The sequence below is a fragment of the Gallinula chloropus genome (assembly GCF_964237585.1).
Source record: "Gallinula chloropus genome assembly, chromosome: 6".
Classification (NCBI taxonomy): Eukaryota; Metazoa; Chordata; class Aves; order Gruiformes; family Rallidae; genus Gallinula; species Gallinula chloropus.
This window is the reverse complement of record NC_140091.1, coordinates 25,918,510-25,934,940: the sequence shown is the minus strand read 5'-3', so window position 1 is coordinate 25,934,940 and position 16,431 is coordinate 25,918,510. Positions and strand designations below refer to the sequence as shown.

Genomic DNA, 16,431 nt, shown 5'->3' with positions numbered 1-16,431 from the left:
AGACAATCAATCAACCAACCACGTCTGCTTATCTAAACAACAGTGTCCAAGGCTTCTAGATTTATTCCTTGAAAACAGTAACCTGAAAATATAAAGAAACCCAAATAAAATAAGAACTGCTGTAAGAAGCCATGACAAAGGGCTACAGATGGAAACTCAAGGAAGCACAACTCTGCTCTGCTGCTCTCAGGATGCCTAGTTGGAGCTCCCATCTCCCTTTTCCTTTTATTTCAAAAGCAAGACAGAAAAAGAATTCCTTTATTTACCTTTAAATAATAACAACTTATATTCTGACTAAGATGTGAAATGAATTCAATCATTAGCATTTTGGAGCAAGCGCTCAGGGCAGTGCACCAGCCTCTCCTAGGGCTGCAGAGCTTCCTAGTACTAAGGATGATCAGGATATTTTGTCTCAGTGTGGCATTTATGGGAGCACATTCGTCTCTCTGTTGCTGCTGCATTCTGGAGGTGTGTTTGTATGAGCAGAAGAGATTTGACAGACATGTTAAAATAATTTAGAACCCTGGCTGTTACTTACATTATTGATCATGAGATGCATGATTGTTTTGGGTATCAAATCTCGGATACATTTATTGATAATCGACATGTAGGAATCCACGAGGTTTCGAATTGTCTCCACCTGTCTCTCCAGCTGGGGGTCCATTGAGAAATTGTCTGCTTGGTCATTCTCATCATTTTCAGTCTGCAGAGAAAAGGAAAAAAAAAAGTATTTGAGAGAGCAGCAAACTGGAAATATACTTGGACTTATACAGCAATAATCCAGCAATATAACTCATAGGAAGCACGTCTGGAGGTTAAAATATGAAGTACCCACCTGTTTAACATCAGTGTTTAATAAGACAAAATACAGACTTTTAGATGTTAATGCCATAGAAGGTACAAAAGCTTTTTCACCAAGTGCATCACATAATTCCACACAAATCTGCAGTTTTGCATTAAAGAAAATTTTCAGGTAAAGATGTGTGGTGATAAATGGAACTCCCAAGAAACCCTCTCAGATCACTTACTGCAACAGACATCATCAAATCTTTTACTGTTCCGATTCAGTCAGCTTGACCCCTATGAGAAAGCAGCTCCATAAGTCTGGATTTTTAATTTTACCCTCCTGTGGGTAAAACCATCCTTGTTATTTAAGGCTGACGCAGTTGTGACCAATTTTGCAGCTCAGCCTCACACTTGTTAGATGCAAATAGCACCTATGTAAACAAAGGATTTATGAAGGATAACGGCAAAAGCATCACTGGTTCCAGGGCTCAGGGCTCAGCACAGCATCGGCTGGATTATATATTAGAGGTCTCTTTTTTCATAGAACAGAAGAAAACCACCCTTCTTTGTATGTAAACAGCTGACCTAATTAAAGAAAATACCAGGAACTTTAACTGGAAGCTAAAAGGTATGTATTTTACTTTGGTCTAGCCTGTATAAATATAAGGAAACCTAAAAAAAGGAATAGTAGCCTTTTGGCAAGAAGCAAACTGCTTTCTGAGGCTCAAAGATGCCAGAAGAATGGAATTTCAACCTGGAAAGTACAAAGAACAATGTCCTTTCCCGGCACTCTGACATATAATACTCCCTGAAAACGACCACCAAAGCCATATTAGCATGAACTATAAAACCTAAACCTGTTCTGCACCTAGAAGCATCGTATTAAGAAACAGAAATTACTTGCAAAAGGTGAATAACCCAGTTAATGTGAAGTGATTTTGTACCAACATGAGCCCTGTCGGCACAGCTCCATTTACAACATTGGGTTTAACTAGAACTTACACACCACGAGTACTTTACAGATTCCCTGAGCAGTTCAAATTGGTAGCAAACTAATTAGCATAAGACCGTTAGACCTGGACATGCCAACATGCCACCTGAGAGGCTTTTCTTCCCCACAAAACCCATTCTTGCTGGGCCAAAAAGAGATTCCTAATTTAATCTCCTAACGCAGGGGCTGCTTCTGCTCCTGCAGGTAAACCACTTTGTATCTACTCCTTGTAAACTATGGCTCTATCAGTCCAGTCCAAATGAAATGGTGATGGTTGGGATTTGTTAAGTTACAGTTTTGTCAAGAAACAAGATGCAATGTATTATTTAGAAAGAAAACTAAACATTTGTAAAATAATTTTTAAAGTTCAGATTGTTTTTAATTACAGACAAATTACTGGAGAACCAGCTAATCTATGAACCTTAATAATAGTTATCAGCGCTTCCTAAAAGCGCTGGGACTCTAGAGGACACTGAAATAGCTCTTGATGAAAATAGTGTTTTCAGTTCTTTAACACTGGTGGATACAGAACCCTACAAACCTTAATCATTTTGTTAATAAACTGCATGTGCCAAAACGTCACAGCATGCAGATTGAGTACGTTCCTTCGCCTCCACCTCTGAAAAGAAAGCAACTGCAGTTTTCCCTGTGAAAATAAAAAGCAAATAAATGGAAAATCCTGTCTATCACACATCCACAGATTTTTAGACTAGTAACTGACCCAAAAATGACCCCTCCTTTACAGTTCTGCATTTGCCACCTTCTTCATCGTCTATATAAAGTACAGTTTGTCTGTGTTTGGGGTTTTTTCCCTTCTTTCTTTTTTTTTTTTCTTTGCTGTTTAAATTACAGATTGCAATAAGATTCCTAGCTGGCTAAGAAGCAAAGTGACAGATGTTTATCATTATCCTCATCAAGAGAATGTAAAGTAAAAATAGTAATTTGTCTCTGATCTTTTAGGCAAAGGGTAATAGCCAGCAAACATTTAACCTTTTACATACAGGCTCATAGGTGATATTTACAGAAAGTGGATAATACTTTAGGAGTCCGTCTCTCATTTGAAACTAATAGACCTGACTTCATAAAGTCGATTTATTTTCTCTGAAATCAGAAAAGATCAATCTTTCGTGAGTTACAATAATTTATTATGAAAGCTTCTGGCCATGGCAGTCTTAATGATTTGATGTCTCAACTGAGGCTTTTCATGCCAGAAACCATCTTGTTTGCATCGCATCATGCACAGGGAAATGTGCTTCTAACAGATTTCTGTGTGTCCCGGTTTCGGCTGGGATAAAGCTCATTTCCTTTCCAGCAGCAGGCACAGCGCTGTGCTTTGGGTTTAAAAGGGGGACAATGTTGGTAGCACACCCATGTTTGTAGCTGTTGCTGGGTAGTTTTAGCATCTACACCAAGTCAAGGACTTTTCAGCTTCCCAGACTCTGCCAAGAGCACAAGAAGCTGGGAGAGCCCAGCCAGGACAGCTGACCTGGGCTGGGCAGAGGGACATTCCCTGCCACAGGACGTCGTGCTCCGGATATAACTGGGGGAGTGAGCTGGGAGGCAGGATCGCTGCTTGGAGACAGGCTGGGCATCATTTGGGAGTTTTTTCACCAGTGGTGAGCAATTGCACTTGTGCATCACTTGTTTTATTACTATTATTGTTGTTACCATTAATTATTATTATTTTCTTCCTTGGTTATCCTATCAAACTGCCTTTATCTCAACCCACAAGGGGTTTTCCCATTTGCTTCCCTATCCCATTGGGGAATGGGGGTGAGCAAATGCTGCATGGTGCTCAGATACCAGCTGGGGTTAAAGCACAACACCGTGTCACACTGCACATCCAAACAGTGTCATTGAGCTTTCTTTTGTAAGCCGCCCCTGCATTGAGCCAACAGCAGCATCTGAGAATGAGGTTTCTGGGTGTCACAACAAGACAGGAGTGATCATCCTTTCAAAATAGCTGGTTTTCTCACCCAGCGTCATGGTGACCAGCTCCAGCACAAGCCTCCCCTCAGCCCACATCCCTGCCACTCTGTGTTCTAGAAAGGCTTTTGCAACTCTGTTGTAATGAATAAACCCAAACCAGAGTAACTAAGAAAACTCTTCATATCTCTTACTGCTCTTGAACAGAATGTTCCTGTTGAACAGAAAGGGAGAAGAAAGAAGTTGGAAACAGGTCTCTGCGCCTGCTTTCCCAGCAGCCACAGTCCCCTTTCAGTGCTCCTCATCCTCGAGCCAGAACTTGCTAGTTCCAATAGCAAGTGTTAAGCGACAGCGTATGACTCTGGGCTAAGTTTTCGTTCAGCTGACTGTTGCTTAATACTGCAATTAATTGTTGACAGGAATGGAATATTGGGATTTCAAAGGAACACAACTACGGTTACTTTAGGAACCTTTGCAAGACTCCAGCCAAGAAATTATGGAAGAATCTAAAGTAGCAAAAAACCCAACAAAAAAACCCCAAACAGGTAAAGAAAATTAGATTCATCTTGGAAAATTCAGTTTCAGACTATCTGATGAAAATACACCAAAGCCACAGAGAAGAAATAGGTGAAAAACATATGGATAAAGGGGAGGTAACATGGAAGTCAGGATGGTGCTTCCATTTATATACACAGTGCCACAGTGAAGATAAGGCCCTTCCCTCCTAATTTCTCTGCGCTTCAGAAGGATTAAAATAATATCAACTCCTTTCACTCTGCAGAGGGCTCAGCTGTCACTCATAAGCTGCTTTGTGATCCTTGTGTGGAAAGGTGCTAGTGAAACACCAGGCACACATCACTGCTGTTCTCCTACCTTCCCTGCACTTGGACACCACCCGTGCTAAGAAAGAATTGCAGACGAACTACAGTGTCATACAAGAGAAGACTTAAAAACTACATGCAAATCCAAACCACTTCAGTTTTGGGGAATTTTCCCACTGGCTGCAGTGGGAAAAGGATTTCACCTTCACGTGCGTTTCTACCATAAAAATTATCGGTCTTCTGAAGACTGTAAACTCCCTGCTTGAAGAAGGATGATTTCATATGGCAAAAAGGGATGTAGGCACAAGGAATTGTGTGCAATAAAAAAAAAAAAAAAGGAATGGTGCCTCAAAATATCAGGATAACTTTCCCGGTCATGAGAATTAAAAGCACGTTGAAGAATGTCCTGAGGAAAACAAAATAAATCAGGAAAAGTGATTCCTTTTGAAATTCAGAGAAAAACTGGGTAACATACTGAAACCAGCCCTGAGCTGACCACACAGAGAGCGCAGTACTTCTAATTTCCATGATTTCATTACATTCAGGGCAGCTGCCAGCATATTTAAGAATGTCTTGTATAACATTCCCGAAGTCAGCTTCAAGCAGGAGCAGTTGCCCAGCGTTTTCATTAGAGCAGTGCATCAGCCAGCTCTCAGTAATCAAAAAGGCGTTCTATTAAAAATGACGGGGAGGAAGCAGGTGGGAAGGTGACTGACTGCAGTTTAAAAGTCAAAGCAGCAGCAGCAAAGCCGTGCTCTGTATGCTGTGACAGAAGTCCATGGCTGCAGTGAGAAACCAACCCTTTAAAAGCTGCTGTCACCTCTTTCATTTACGGATGCAAGTTCTTAACAATAGCCACCACCTGAAAATTCATTAGACTCTCCAGACTGCATTTATGTTTTCATTCACAGCTGCCCAACATAAAATCTATTTCACCTCTTCCTGTCCAAGTGAGGTTTTTCTTTAAAGCTCCAGCACTCGGCACACTGTGGTTGTCCCAAACCCCTCTACTTTTCCTCAGTCTTTACAACGGATTCTTACTATTCTCCTCATTGCAGCCTGGTGCTGTATATATAACTTAACTTAGCTAAGGCGCTCTCAGCCGTACATAGCGTGCCTTCTGCCAGAGGGCTGCTGAAACCACATGATGGCTTCACACAGTGAGGTTTTCTTACTGGAAGGAACCACAAGTAAATGACAATACATTACTTTTGTGTATTTACAACAAAGCAAGCAGCAGAAAAAGAACATTTCCCGGGTAGCTTGGAAGCTGTCCTTTTCCCTCACAGAGGGTGACTTTGCTACTCTCTTCCATGCTTTCAGCATCTCCTGGCTTTGTGCTGCCGGTGCCTTTACTGAGCCACCCACAGGCTGCCCCTTTCGGCTGCTTTTATCATCAGCCTTGAGCTGCTCCAAGCAGAGGGTACGATCCAGCTTTCCCTTGCACACGCCATCTCTCTCACTTCATACCCACGCAGAAAGAAGATATAACCAGGCTCAATTTGTTTAACTGTCTGGATGAGCTTAAACAATCATCCACGCAGATTCTTCTTGGTGGTTTCAGACACCCTGTAGTACAGAGCGTTAGTTAAAACCTTCTGCTGAAGCCACATACAGCTCCCCAGATATTGAGAGAGCTTTAACAATCCTGAACATCACAGTCTATGTTAGGTTCTGCCTGCCTTCTTCAATCACAAAGCTGATTTGGAACTGTGAGACAGAAAGGAGCGATGCATTACCTGAACTCTGACACATGTGGCGTTACTTTTGTCTTAAAGTTTGTAACAGGTCAACAACTAATCATGTCACATCAACCCCACCTCCCTTTGGAGCAGGGATTCAGATCCTGTGGGTAACGTATGAACAGGAGATGCCACACGTTCCAGACTTCAGTAAAGCCTTTTGACACGATCTCAAGTGACGTTTTCATTAACAGGAGTGTGTTCTCCCTGCAGCTACTGCTTGGATCCTCATTTCCACAGGAAAGCTGTCAATGGCCTCTGGTCAAACTGGAAAGCTCTATCAAGCAACTTTCATATGGGCTGTATCTTTTAACATGCTTACTAATGCCTTAACGCTCAGGATGGTGGATTATAGCCTGTACTTATTACATTTACAGATGAGAAGAAACTGGAAGGGCATGTGAATAGGTTAGATGACAAGACAGATCGTTCACAACGATCTGGAGAAACAGTTTAAAAATCTAGATGACAGTCATTAGGAATAGATTTGGGCAGGAATAAGTCAGTTGCAGACATACAGCATGAGAATGGCTGCTTAAGGAGCAGTTCAACAGGAAGGGAACGGTGTCTACAGTGCAATGTAAGAAAACTATTAGTCAACAGTGTCTTGCTATTATGAAACCAGTACATGAATTGTTCATCCAGTTCTCGTTATCACACTACCAGAAATTTGTGGCACATTTTCAAAGTGCTGAGGAAAACACTGAAGATGAATTTCAGGGCTCTGTAAAATATTATCTGAAAGGAAAAGCAAAGATCATTGGGGACTGACAAGTTCAAAAGAAACAACCTGTGGAAGGGGAGACGGATGTCTTTGCCGATAGGAGAAGCTGTCAAAAAATATTTGGAGAGTGTTATATGGCAAGAACAGAGAAGCACAGAAATAGATGGACATGGGGAGTTGTAGCATCTCCTCCAAGATTAGACCAACATCCCCCAGAGATCCTGTCTTGGGGCAGGGGACAGAACTAGCTGACTTCTTGCAGCCCTTCCATCCAGTGTGTGATACTGGGTGCAAAGCAGCATGAAATTATGAGCTCACAACACTGCAACAAGAACACACTGCTGAAAATACAAAAAAAAAAAAAAAAATTACAATATCATCTACTTTTCTTTTTGTTCTGTGCAGAACTCAAGTAAAAAAAATACACCACTGCCATGAACTGCCATCTCCCCATAAAGAATCTGCACTCCAGTTTCACCATTTGCTGCCATGTACCTCTCACACAAAGGACTTTTACATAACCCTCCCTGCGCTGCAAGTCTTGATTCGGGGCCAACAGCTGCTTCGTGCCTTTCAGAACAGACTGCTGGACAAGCAAAAGCAGAAAGAGGCTGGCATAAGGAAAACAGCACCTTTGTTTATAAAACAAATACTACTTTGGAATTTGCAAACTTTTCAGTCAAAGAATTTCCTTGTCATAACAACACATGAAGTGCCCCATATTTATAAGAGTGCATTAAGAAAAAAAAAACACCAAAACCTAGGATGTGAGATACTGTTGGCGTGATATTTGCCATTATTTCAGTGTGGAGGGAGGTCAAGGGGTATTGGGAAGACTCAAGCAGCGGTGAGTTACCCTAGAGATGAAGTCATGATGATAAAGATGATTATCCCAGAAGATGTTCAGGCTGAAATTTATTGTGCATTTGTTACCAAATGCATGAAACACGTTCCCAGAGACAACAGCCTCATCCAGCAGGGGACATTAATTGTGAAGGGCCAGAAGGGGATCATTTGCTATGAAAGGAGATAATCAATGGGTGGAGGATCAACCGGACATCTGTGGATTAAAGGATTAAAGCTACTGACTGTGGTATGCAGTTCCCCTAAGAAGGAAAACAAATAGAAGTCTTGGAGCTTGTACCAAAGACGACAAAAACAGAAAGCAGGAGAATCAGCCATCCATGATGATGGTCAAAGAAGTATAAAGAGTCATCATGAAGACTGAAAGAACACCTTGCCTTTCAGCTCTGTTATTTACCTCCTTACCAAAACCACTCCTAGAAGGAATGCCACCAGAAGTGATGCTATTGAGGACTTCTACTTAGCAGTAACCATGCAAGAGAGCATCACTAACAAAAGTTTCATTATTCCAGCAACAGCGCAGAAGATTCAACTGAAGGATTCCTTTAGGGCCAAGGAATTGTCTTGTTTTATGAGATGAAGATGGAATAAGTAAGTGCTCAGTGCACAGACAGAGGCTTGGGGAAGGCAAATTGTGGAAAACACATTGCACAGGATTAAATGTTTAAAACAGCTTATGACTTTGTGTGTCTGTAATATAGAAGAGCCACACTTCTCCACAAAATGTCACCATTTTAGGGGCGGGCACCTAGAATAAAGAATTAAAATCCCAATTCTGTTTTTCCTAGATCCTGTACTGAGCTCCTATCCCATTCCCACATCTTCCCTTCATTTCTTACAGTGGAGATGGTACCTTTTCAGTGCTTACCAGCCTGGTTTAAAGAAATTTGACTACAGGAGAAGGGCAGCGTGCAGATCTGTGTGCATGCTGGGAGGAGCGGACTTGGAGGAGGCCTTGTAGTGGGGGAGCTCTGTACAGCGTCCAATGCAGGGGCTCTATAAATTACAGCCTTGTCTTTTATTTTTAGTTGATCTAATGCAATGTGTCACCTATAACTACACTCTTTTCCATAATTAATGATGTCTAGGAAAATATTCTGAAACTCTCCTCTGATAAGCACCTAGACAAACTTGATGTTTCCTCTCCGAGATGCAAAAGAGGACGTTAAACTGTTTTCACCCCCACATCCCTCGAGCCATGAGAAGTACCAGATCCGTCTCTGCTGGGCCAGACTAAGCCCTGGTTCACCACAAACTCAGTGCAGTACCGACAAATGATCTCCATAGTAAATGATGCAAATAAGAAATGTCAGCATGTTCCAAAATTCCTCACTTAATCTTATTGCCAGTTGTATAGTCTGGATAATCAGTAAATAAATCCCGCTAACTTTCCTCAAATCCTTGGGGGCTGAATACACAGAGAGCACTTTCTAATTCATTCTCATTAACCTTCCCAGCTCCAAACAAAGTAATTTCCTTCTTTTCTTAGCGTCTGATTTTTTCCACTGGCCTCTGCAACACCTGATTTAGCAGCAATGATTTCTCACTTGTGATTTCTGTTTTGAACTGGCATTGTTCTTTCTCTTCACACATATGCTTGCTGGAATAGCACGAATCAGCAAGATTTAAAACCTCCCATTCTCAAGTTTGAAGCCCCTAAAGGGAAAAAGCAGTTGTGATGCCAAGGAACACAGTCGTACGTTATTTGACTTTTCCTCAGCCAGGCTGACAGTGGAGGGGGAGGGAGGGAGGAAAGGGGCAGGCAGAGGAAGATGGCATTTTAATAGCACCCACACTGATTGCACACAGTTGGATCACTGTGCTCTGGAGCAGCACCATTTCCTTTCCCCTTTGCCTCGCGTTCAGGCAATACTGCTAAGCCAGGCTCTATGGGAAGGAGTCTCAATCTTCTTCTCCCAGCACAGACTGCATCTTAGTACAGAAATCTGTCTTGTGGACACCTCCCCTCGCAGGACAGCCCACCCTTTACCCTGATTTTTGACAGACCATTACCAACTCCAGCCTTGAACAGACCACCCCACCCGCACCCCCAGATGTGACTAAGTGGGCTGACATTCCTGCCACAAGATGGATTATCCCTCCATCTCTTGCTCCAATTCGCATAGTCTGTGTAGCACCCACAGTAATTACTTACCAGAATAAAATTTAACAACAGAAGTGTATTTAATCTAACTTAGCAAGCAGACATACAAGAACCACCAACATCTTATGTAGATAAATCTACCTTTCCCAGATGTTAGCCATATATACGCCAAACATATCTTGGCCAGAGTTCTCATCAAACATTTCATATGATAATTCAGGTCCTAAGATTGAAAGCTCTCCTACACATTGATGTGTTTTCCATAAGCCCTCCATCAGGCAGAGTGACAGTGGTCTACAAATTCTGGCAGGAACTCCTACCCCAGTAAAGCATCAATAATCACCACCATCCCTATGACCCATTTAAGACCTCCTTTAACTCTGCAAGCAAAAATTCGAGCTGCAACATTCCTGTAGCAGGAAACCCTCAAAACAGGTCAGAAGAGGAATTTGAAAACACTGAGACCTTTACTGAAGTTTAACAAATATTGTTAACAAAAGAAAAATCATCCATCCGGGAGCATTTTGGATTCATGCCAGAAGAACAGAAACCAAAAATTATTGGGTAAAATTATTTTCAGGAGAAGAAATGAGTTGTGAGCAACTATGCTGCACATAATAGTGGACCAAATGAAGTTAGATACTGCTTTGTGATATGGCTTCCATTTCATACACATATGCCAAAGCCCTTCTAAATATTCTACAAAGCCAGTAGAAAACAAAAGATTATTGCTCACACACACACACACACACCCCCCAGCCAAAAAATAAAAAATAAGTTATATTTACAAGAGAGTAAGATTCTGGTAAGTTAATACACATGTCCCTAAGCAACAAACATAAATGCTTCATGTTATAATACTACACACTTGTTGGCACAAACCAAAATGAAACAATGAAGTTTAAACCTTATGTCTTTCTGACGTCCTCTCTATGAGGAGGTTAAAGGACATCAGGGATCAGCACTCTATCCCGAGGTCTATGCAGACACAGGACAGAGTTTTCCCCTGTGGTTAAGATCACCTGGCTTTATCATTGCCACAAACAACCCTAACCTCACACTTCAATTGGATGTTTTTGCAAATTAACTTCTTAAACGACCTATGACATTTTCAGTCCAAAGGACTGATTTATTTTCTTTCCCCTTCCATTACTGGTCAGCAGCAAAAGGTGAAGTCAAGCCTCATTTGCCTGTTTTCATTTTTCAGCTCTTGCACAGCAGCACACAATCAAGGAACCCCATCCCTGTGGCAGCACCATGAAAACCCAAACTCCCTTCAGCCAGGGAACAGTAGCTCGGACATGTACTCCAAGGATCACGACTGGTTTTGTCAAGAGGAGAACAAACCACCACACCATTAGGTCTAGCCCCTCTCTTATTAGAGGGTTTATACCTGCTGAGCAAAGCTGGGTAGTGAGAGTAGTGGTTTAACGTATCATCCCAACAACTGAACGTCTCATGGTGCAGTTACAGATACAAAAGTTTTGCTCTTCTTCCCCTACGGCTCTATTTTAAAATGTTTTCAGTAATAAAATTACTGTGAGACAGCTGGATCCAAGGGCGGGCATGGAACTTGAACCCATGGCCTTCTGGCTTAGAGGTGAGACTATTCCTAACCGAGCCAAAGTGACACATACATAATATGCTTTCAAGGTTTTTAGAGAGCTCTGTCATGCTTTAAAAACACTAAGTCTTTGTGGTACAAACCACAGCGCAGGAAAGAGCTGGGGCTCCCTTTTTACTGCTAATTTTAGCCGATGAATTGTTTATAATCTCCTGCAAAATACATAAAGCCTTATTCTGCCTTAAGCTAAGGGAGAGCAGCCTCTCAAAACTGATTCTTAATTATAGTGTTCCCCTGCTAGATGGGATGGAGACAGGTTCCAAAATTGTGTCAGAGTATATGAAGTGATAAAATGAGGACTGGTGAGCTATTTTTAAACACACTCATAGACTTTGAGGTCAAAATCCCTGAATTTATAGCCTTATGGCCATATTAAGACTCAGGGACTGTGAAGACCTGCACAGCAAGATTCAAGTACCATTTCATCTGAGACACCCTCTGCCTTCAGAGCTTGGGTCCCAGACCCCACCAAACTGGGGTTCCCCAGGGACTCACCTTTAAGCACAGATTATACCCCTGCTAGAGAGGTGTTTGGGAGACAAAGGGGATGAGGTGCTTCCATTGCAATGTCCTCCCACCTCCTCTCTTTCCCCAAGACATTTTGCAAGCAAAGGGCCTGCTTTTCCAGACAGGCCGGAATCGAGGGGGTTAGAGAGAGCCTTAGGCAAAAGCACATAATTGCTCCTTACTCTACCCAGACTGGAAAGCTGATACAGCCTCAGGCCCTGGCAATACTCCCTCCAAGCGGTGGTGTTTCCCATCTGAAGAGGGCAGATGGGCACCTGCTACTGGGACAGGATGGAGAGCTGCTGCTCAGGAACATTCAGCCTGGTTTAAACAAAACCCAATCCTGCCCTCTCCTACGCAGTTTTTTCCCCACCTCAGGGAGAGAGGATTTACAACGACTCCTGAAACACATCTTCAGTGTTTTAGAAAATCCTGATTGGTAATAAAATCATTGTTCTCTTGGAAAGAAGACCACATACAGGCATCACCTGGGGAGAAGCTGGCACCGCCTTTGCTCCCACAGGCTTCCCAGCACTGCCAAGAAACACTCCTGATCTCAGATTTGTCTCATGGCAGCATTTGGCAATGTCAAAACTGTCACCCTCTGGTTTCTTTTCAGTAATGATCAACACACACTATTTGTTTGAAAAAGGAAAAAAGCCGCCACCAAGTAAGGAGAAACCAACCGGAGAGACTTTACTTGCCTTACAAGTCGGATTGGAAACAGCTCTCAGACCCTTTCCACTATCGTTCTCGACAGCCTACAAAAGCTTTAGCTGTGTCTTCCTCTAGAGGCCAAATCAGTGGCAGCAAAGGCTTGAGGGCTCCGAGGGCACTGCGAAACGATTTGCACCACTGACATCGTTCATTCTGTCACCAAGGTACGGTTTTATGGGAAGCCATGGCACGGAGATGAGCGGTTATTTTGGAAAAGACAGGACAGTGGTGTTAACCATCAGAGGAAGACTGTTTTCAGGTGAGTGGGTTTATTTGTTCAACTTCTGCAACTGCACATTTACTTAACCATCACCTAAACTGGTTATTGTTTTCCATTTTGATGCCTGTGCAGTGACATGCAACGTAAAATACTAATTGTAGAGGGCCAAAGTAAAACAAGAGTAAGAAAAAGCCTTTTCTTGATTGCTTATGGATTTATCAAGCAATAAAACCACATAACATGCACAAAGCAAAAGCCTTGTAAAAAACTGAAAAGAGTTTAGTATAATTGGTGCAGTGAGCAGTTAAAAAAATAATCCCATATTCTTGGTTCTGTTAGTAAAGTAATTAATGCCCACTCTTGTCTCAATCAAAAGGAGTTACTGGAATGGGTTCTGTGCTATACCTTTCAGAAGGCTACGATGCACTGATTAGCATCAGTGGGTTTCCCACTTGAAGCAATGCTGAGTGGATCCAATGGATCCACGGTCCATCATTCAGCATTTTGCAGGTATTTTATATTTCTGCACATCCATGGTATTAGACTGTCCTATAAACAATAAAGACTCATTCTTTCAAAACTTCCCAGTCTTAGTCTGCAAATCTTTACCATTACAATAGTAACATGGTGAGTTCAGAGACACTTTCTTTCCTTGGGGTCAAGGGATGTCATTCCTATACAGCTACAGACACCCATTATTTGAGGAATGCTTCTTCCAGGAGCTGTGCCTTACCCATCCCCAACTGCAGACACAAGGAATCTTCTTCCCATTTGCTCAGAGCACAACCTAACATTTTAGGAGTGGGAAAACCAGTTACAAGCTTTTCCTACAGGTGTCCTTCACGAGTTTGATTTTCAGGCAGACAGAATTCCTGAACTCCACTCTACACCACAAGTCATTCTTCAGCTACACCCTGTACTCCTGCATCTCACTGCTCCCAGCAAAGCCCCTGGCAAAATTCCCAAGTTCAACAGTCCTGTCCTATTCTCCCCAGTCCCTAACCGAGGTTAATTTCTTTTCTCCGAGTATAAACAGAAATCAGCAGGTAAAAAAGTTTTGTCTACTGTGGCACTAAGGCTGTGGAATTTACTCCCATGTGAGAATGGCACAATAAAGTCATTTGTTTAAAAGTAAATTGAAAACATTCCAGTCCTCTCAGGCTTACAACTATTAGCTTTAGTTTCTGCACAGCGCTGTAGAATGTCTGGCATCAAAGGCACTTTGTACATTGCACTGAACTTGTATTGGACACTGTTAGTGGCCCATTAATCACAGCGAACAAAGGTCCCATGCAAACACAAAAAGGACTGATTTTTCATGTGTTCAGCATGGACTCAAAAAGTTTAACACCAAAGTTTTCTGGATACTACGCATTTTGAGACATGAAGTGTTGACAAGGCATCTGAAAGGGGAGAGATTTTTCAATCAATAATTACAGATTCCACATTAAAAAATTCTTATTTGTTCTCTAGAGAGAAACATACCTCAGCACAAACTAGAACAATCTGAATTCAGATACCTACAAACACACGTACTCCCTCCTTACACCCACATACAGATACCACACACGGGGCAGTGGTTATTGGCAAGAAAATCTGCAGCGATGTGAACCTTGAATGACCATGGTTGGAGAAAGTAAAGGCTTGAATGAAACACACACTAATAGGTCAACCAGCCTGAGGGAATGCAACACTATGTTTTGAGGCACTGGAAGAGGAATGGGAACTGAACCAGTAGAAAAAAGAAAAGACCTGAAAAGGAAAACCAGTCAATGGTCAGGCAAACAGCAAAGGAGGCTCAGGCAAGAGCAGAGGAGGAAAGTCAATGGTCTGGAATCACAGGCTGGATTTTGGGGTGCAATTTACTGATAACATCAAGGGAGAAAATGCTCCTCATGGCTGTCATGGGCAGTTTCTTGTCATCCAGACCACAGGGAAAACCTGAGTCATCAGCCCTGAAGCTTGCTATTTGACACGATGATTTCCATCGTGTTCTTCAGAGCCAAGTATTTTTGGGTACCAAGCTTTCACAGACAAAAGCTCTTCCTCACTTGTACCAGCTGTCTCAGGTGAAACAAAATTGTATCATTATCATTTGTTCCTAACGAGGACAGGAGATGCAAAGGGCAGCAGCAAGAGAATAAATCACTGCCCTCAAAAAAGAAAGATCCATTGTGTAGAATCTCCTAAAGCACTGTTGATATACGCCCACATCCAGCTACCAACTCCCAGTAAGGGAACAGCTCCTGCTACTGCCTCACAGGGTGCAGAATCACCTTAGGAAGGTATCAGCATGGCACTCAGGTCTGTGGAACAGCAAGTGCAGCATTTGCATTGAACAAAATGGGAAGAAAAGTGAGGCAAATACAGGTATGTCAGTCAAACCAGGGCTGTCTGCAAGGCTTTTGAACATGCCAGTACCTCACCACCACCACAGTGAAGAATTTTTTCCTAAAGTCTATTCTAAACCTACCCTGTTTTAAGTTTAGAATTATCACACCCCTTGTCCAATTACTCTATGCCCTTGTAAACAGTCCCTCGCCAGCTTTCCTGGAGCCCCTTAAGATACTGGGAAGGCTGCAATAAGGTCTCCCTGGAACCTTTGCTTCTCCAGGCTGAACAAGCCCAACTCTCTCAGCCTATCCTTACAGGAAAGTTAAATTTGTTTCTGCCTGTAACACAAAATTGTGAGGTACTCTCAACACAGTGTCCTGGAAGACACGGATAACTGAAAGGACTGAAAAAACAGAAACAGGAGGAAGTAAGAGTCATGTGCTGACAGACTAATGACAGCTCCTGCACTGGACCAGGAACTAATCAGCTAGCAATAACAAAGGAAAAGAAAGCCCAAATACCTCAAAACTGAGCATCAGATGATTTTAAGACAGTGGTATGATGTGGCCATGAGAAGATCAAATGAATTGGTAGTCTTTGTTATCAGCAAGGCAGGTCCGATAAAGGGGACACCGTCCTGTATGGTACTAGCATAATCTTGCCTGGATTGCTGATGGAGAAAGCCATATACCTTCTGGTGAAAGATAACACTTTACATCTCCCCTGTTTCCAGGGCTGCTGCACTGCTTCCTCAAGAGTCAAATGGATCTGCATGGCTAGAACAAGAGGCTTTTATTACAATAGCTTTGAAACTGCTTTTCAGCCTACATGGCGTAGAGCTCTGCAGGCTTCGAGAGCCCTAGACAGTTAAATGGAAATAGCTCTACATCTGACATGAACTACATGGCTCTCCTCCTTCCTCCCCTTGTCCACATTTCAAACCATTCTCCCTTGCCTCCGAGCTGGAATGGGCTTTGCATCAGCTCTCCCATTAAGCTGGGGAGTGAATCTGGGAGGAAAGGATGAAGTGGCCTCCAAAAACTCCCATGCACACACTGATCAACCAGGTTA

General features: G+C 42.5%; 1 protein-coding gene across 4 annotated transcripts in view; it reads right to left on the bottom strand.

Moving 5' to 3' along the window:
• Window positions 1-16,431, bottom strand: part of DNM3 (dynamin 3) — a gene marked incomplete at both ends in the record, with an annotated part of 176,822 nt that overhangs the window by 23,514 nt on the left and 136,877 nt on the right. For all 4 annotated transcript variants that reach the window (XM_084266457.1, XM_084266458.1, XM_084266455.1 and 1 more), the window contains one exon: window positions 539-703. In XM_084266457.1, the coding sequence (XP_084122583.1) occupies window positions 539-703 (165 nt within the window). The remainder of the gene's footprint in view (window positions 1-538; window positions 704-16,431) is intronic.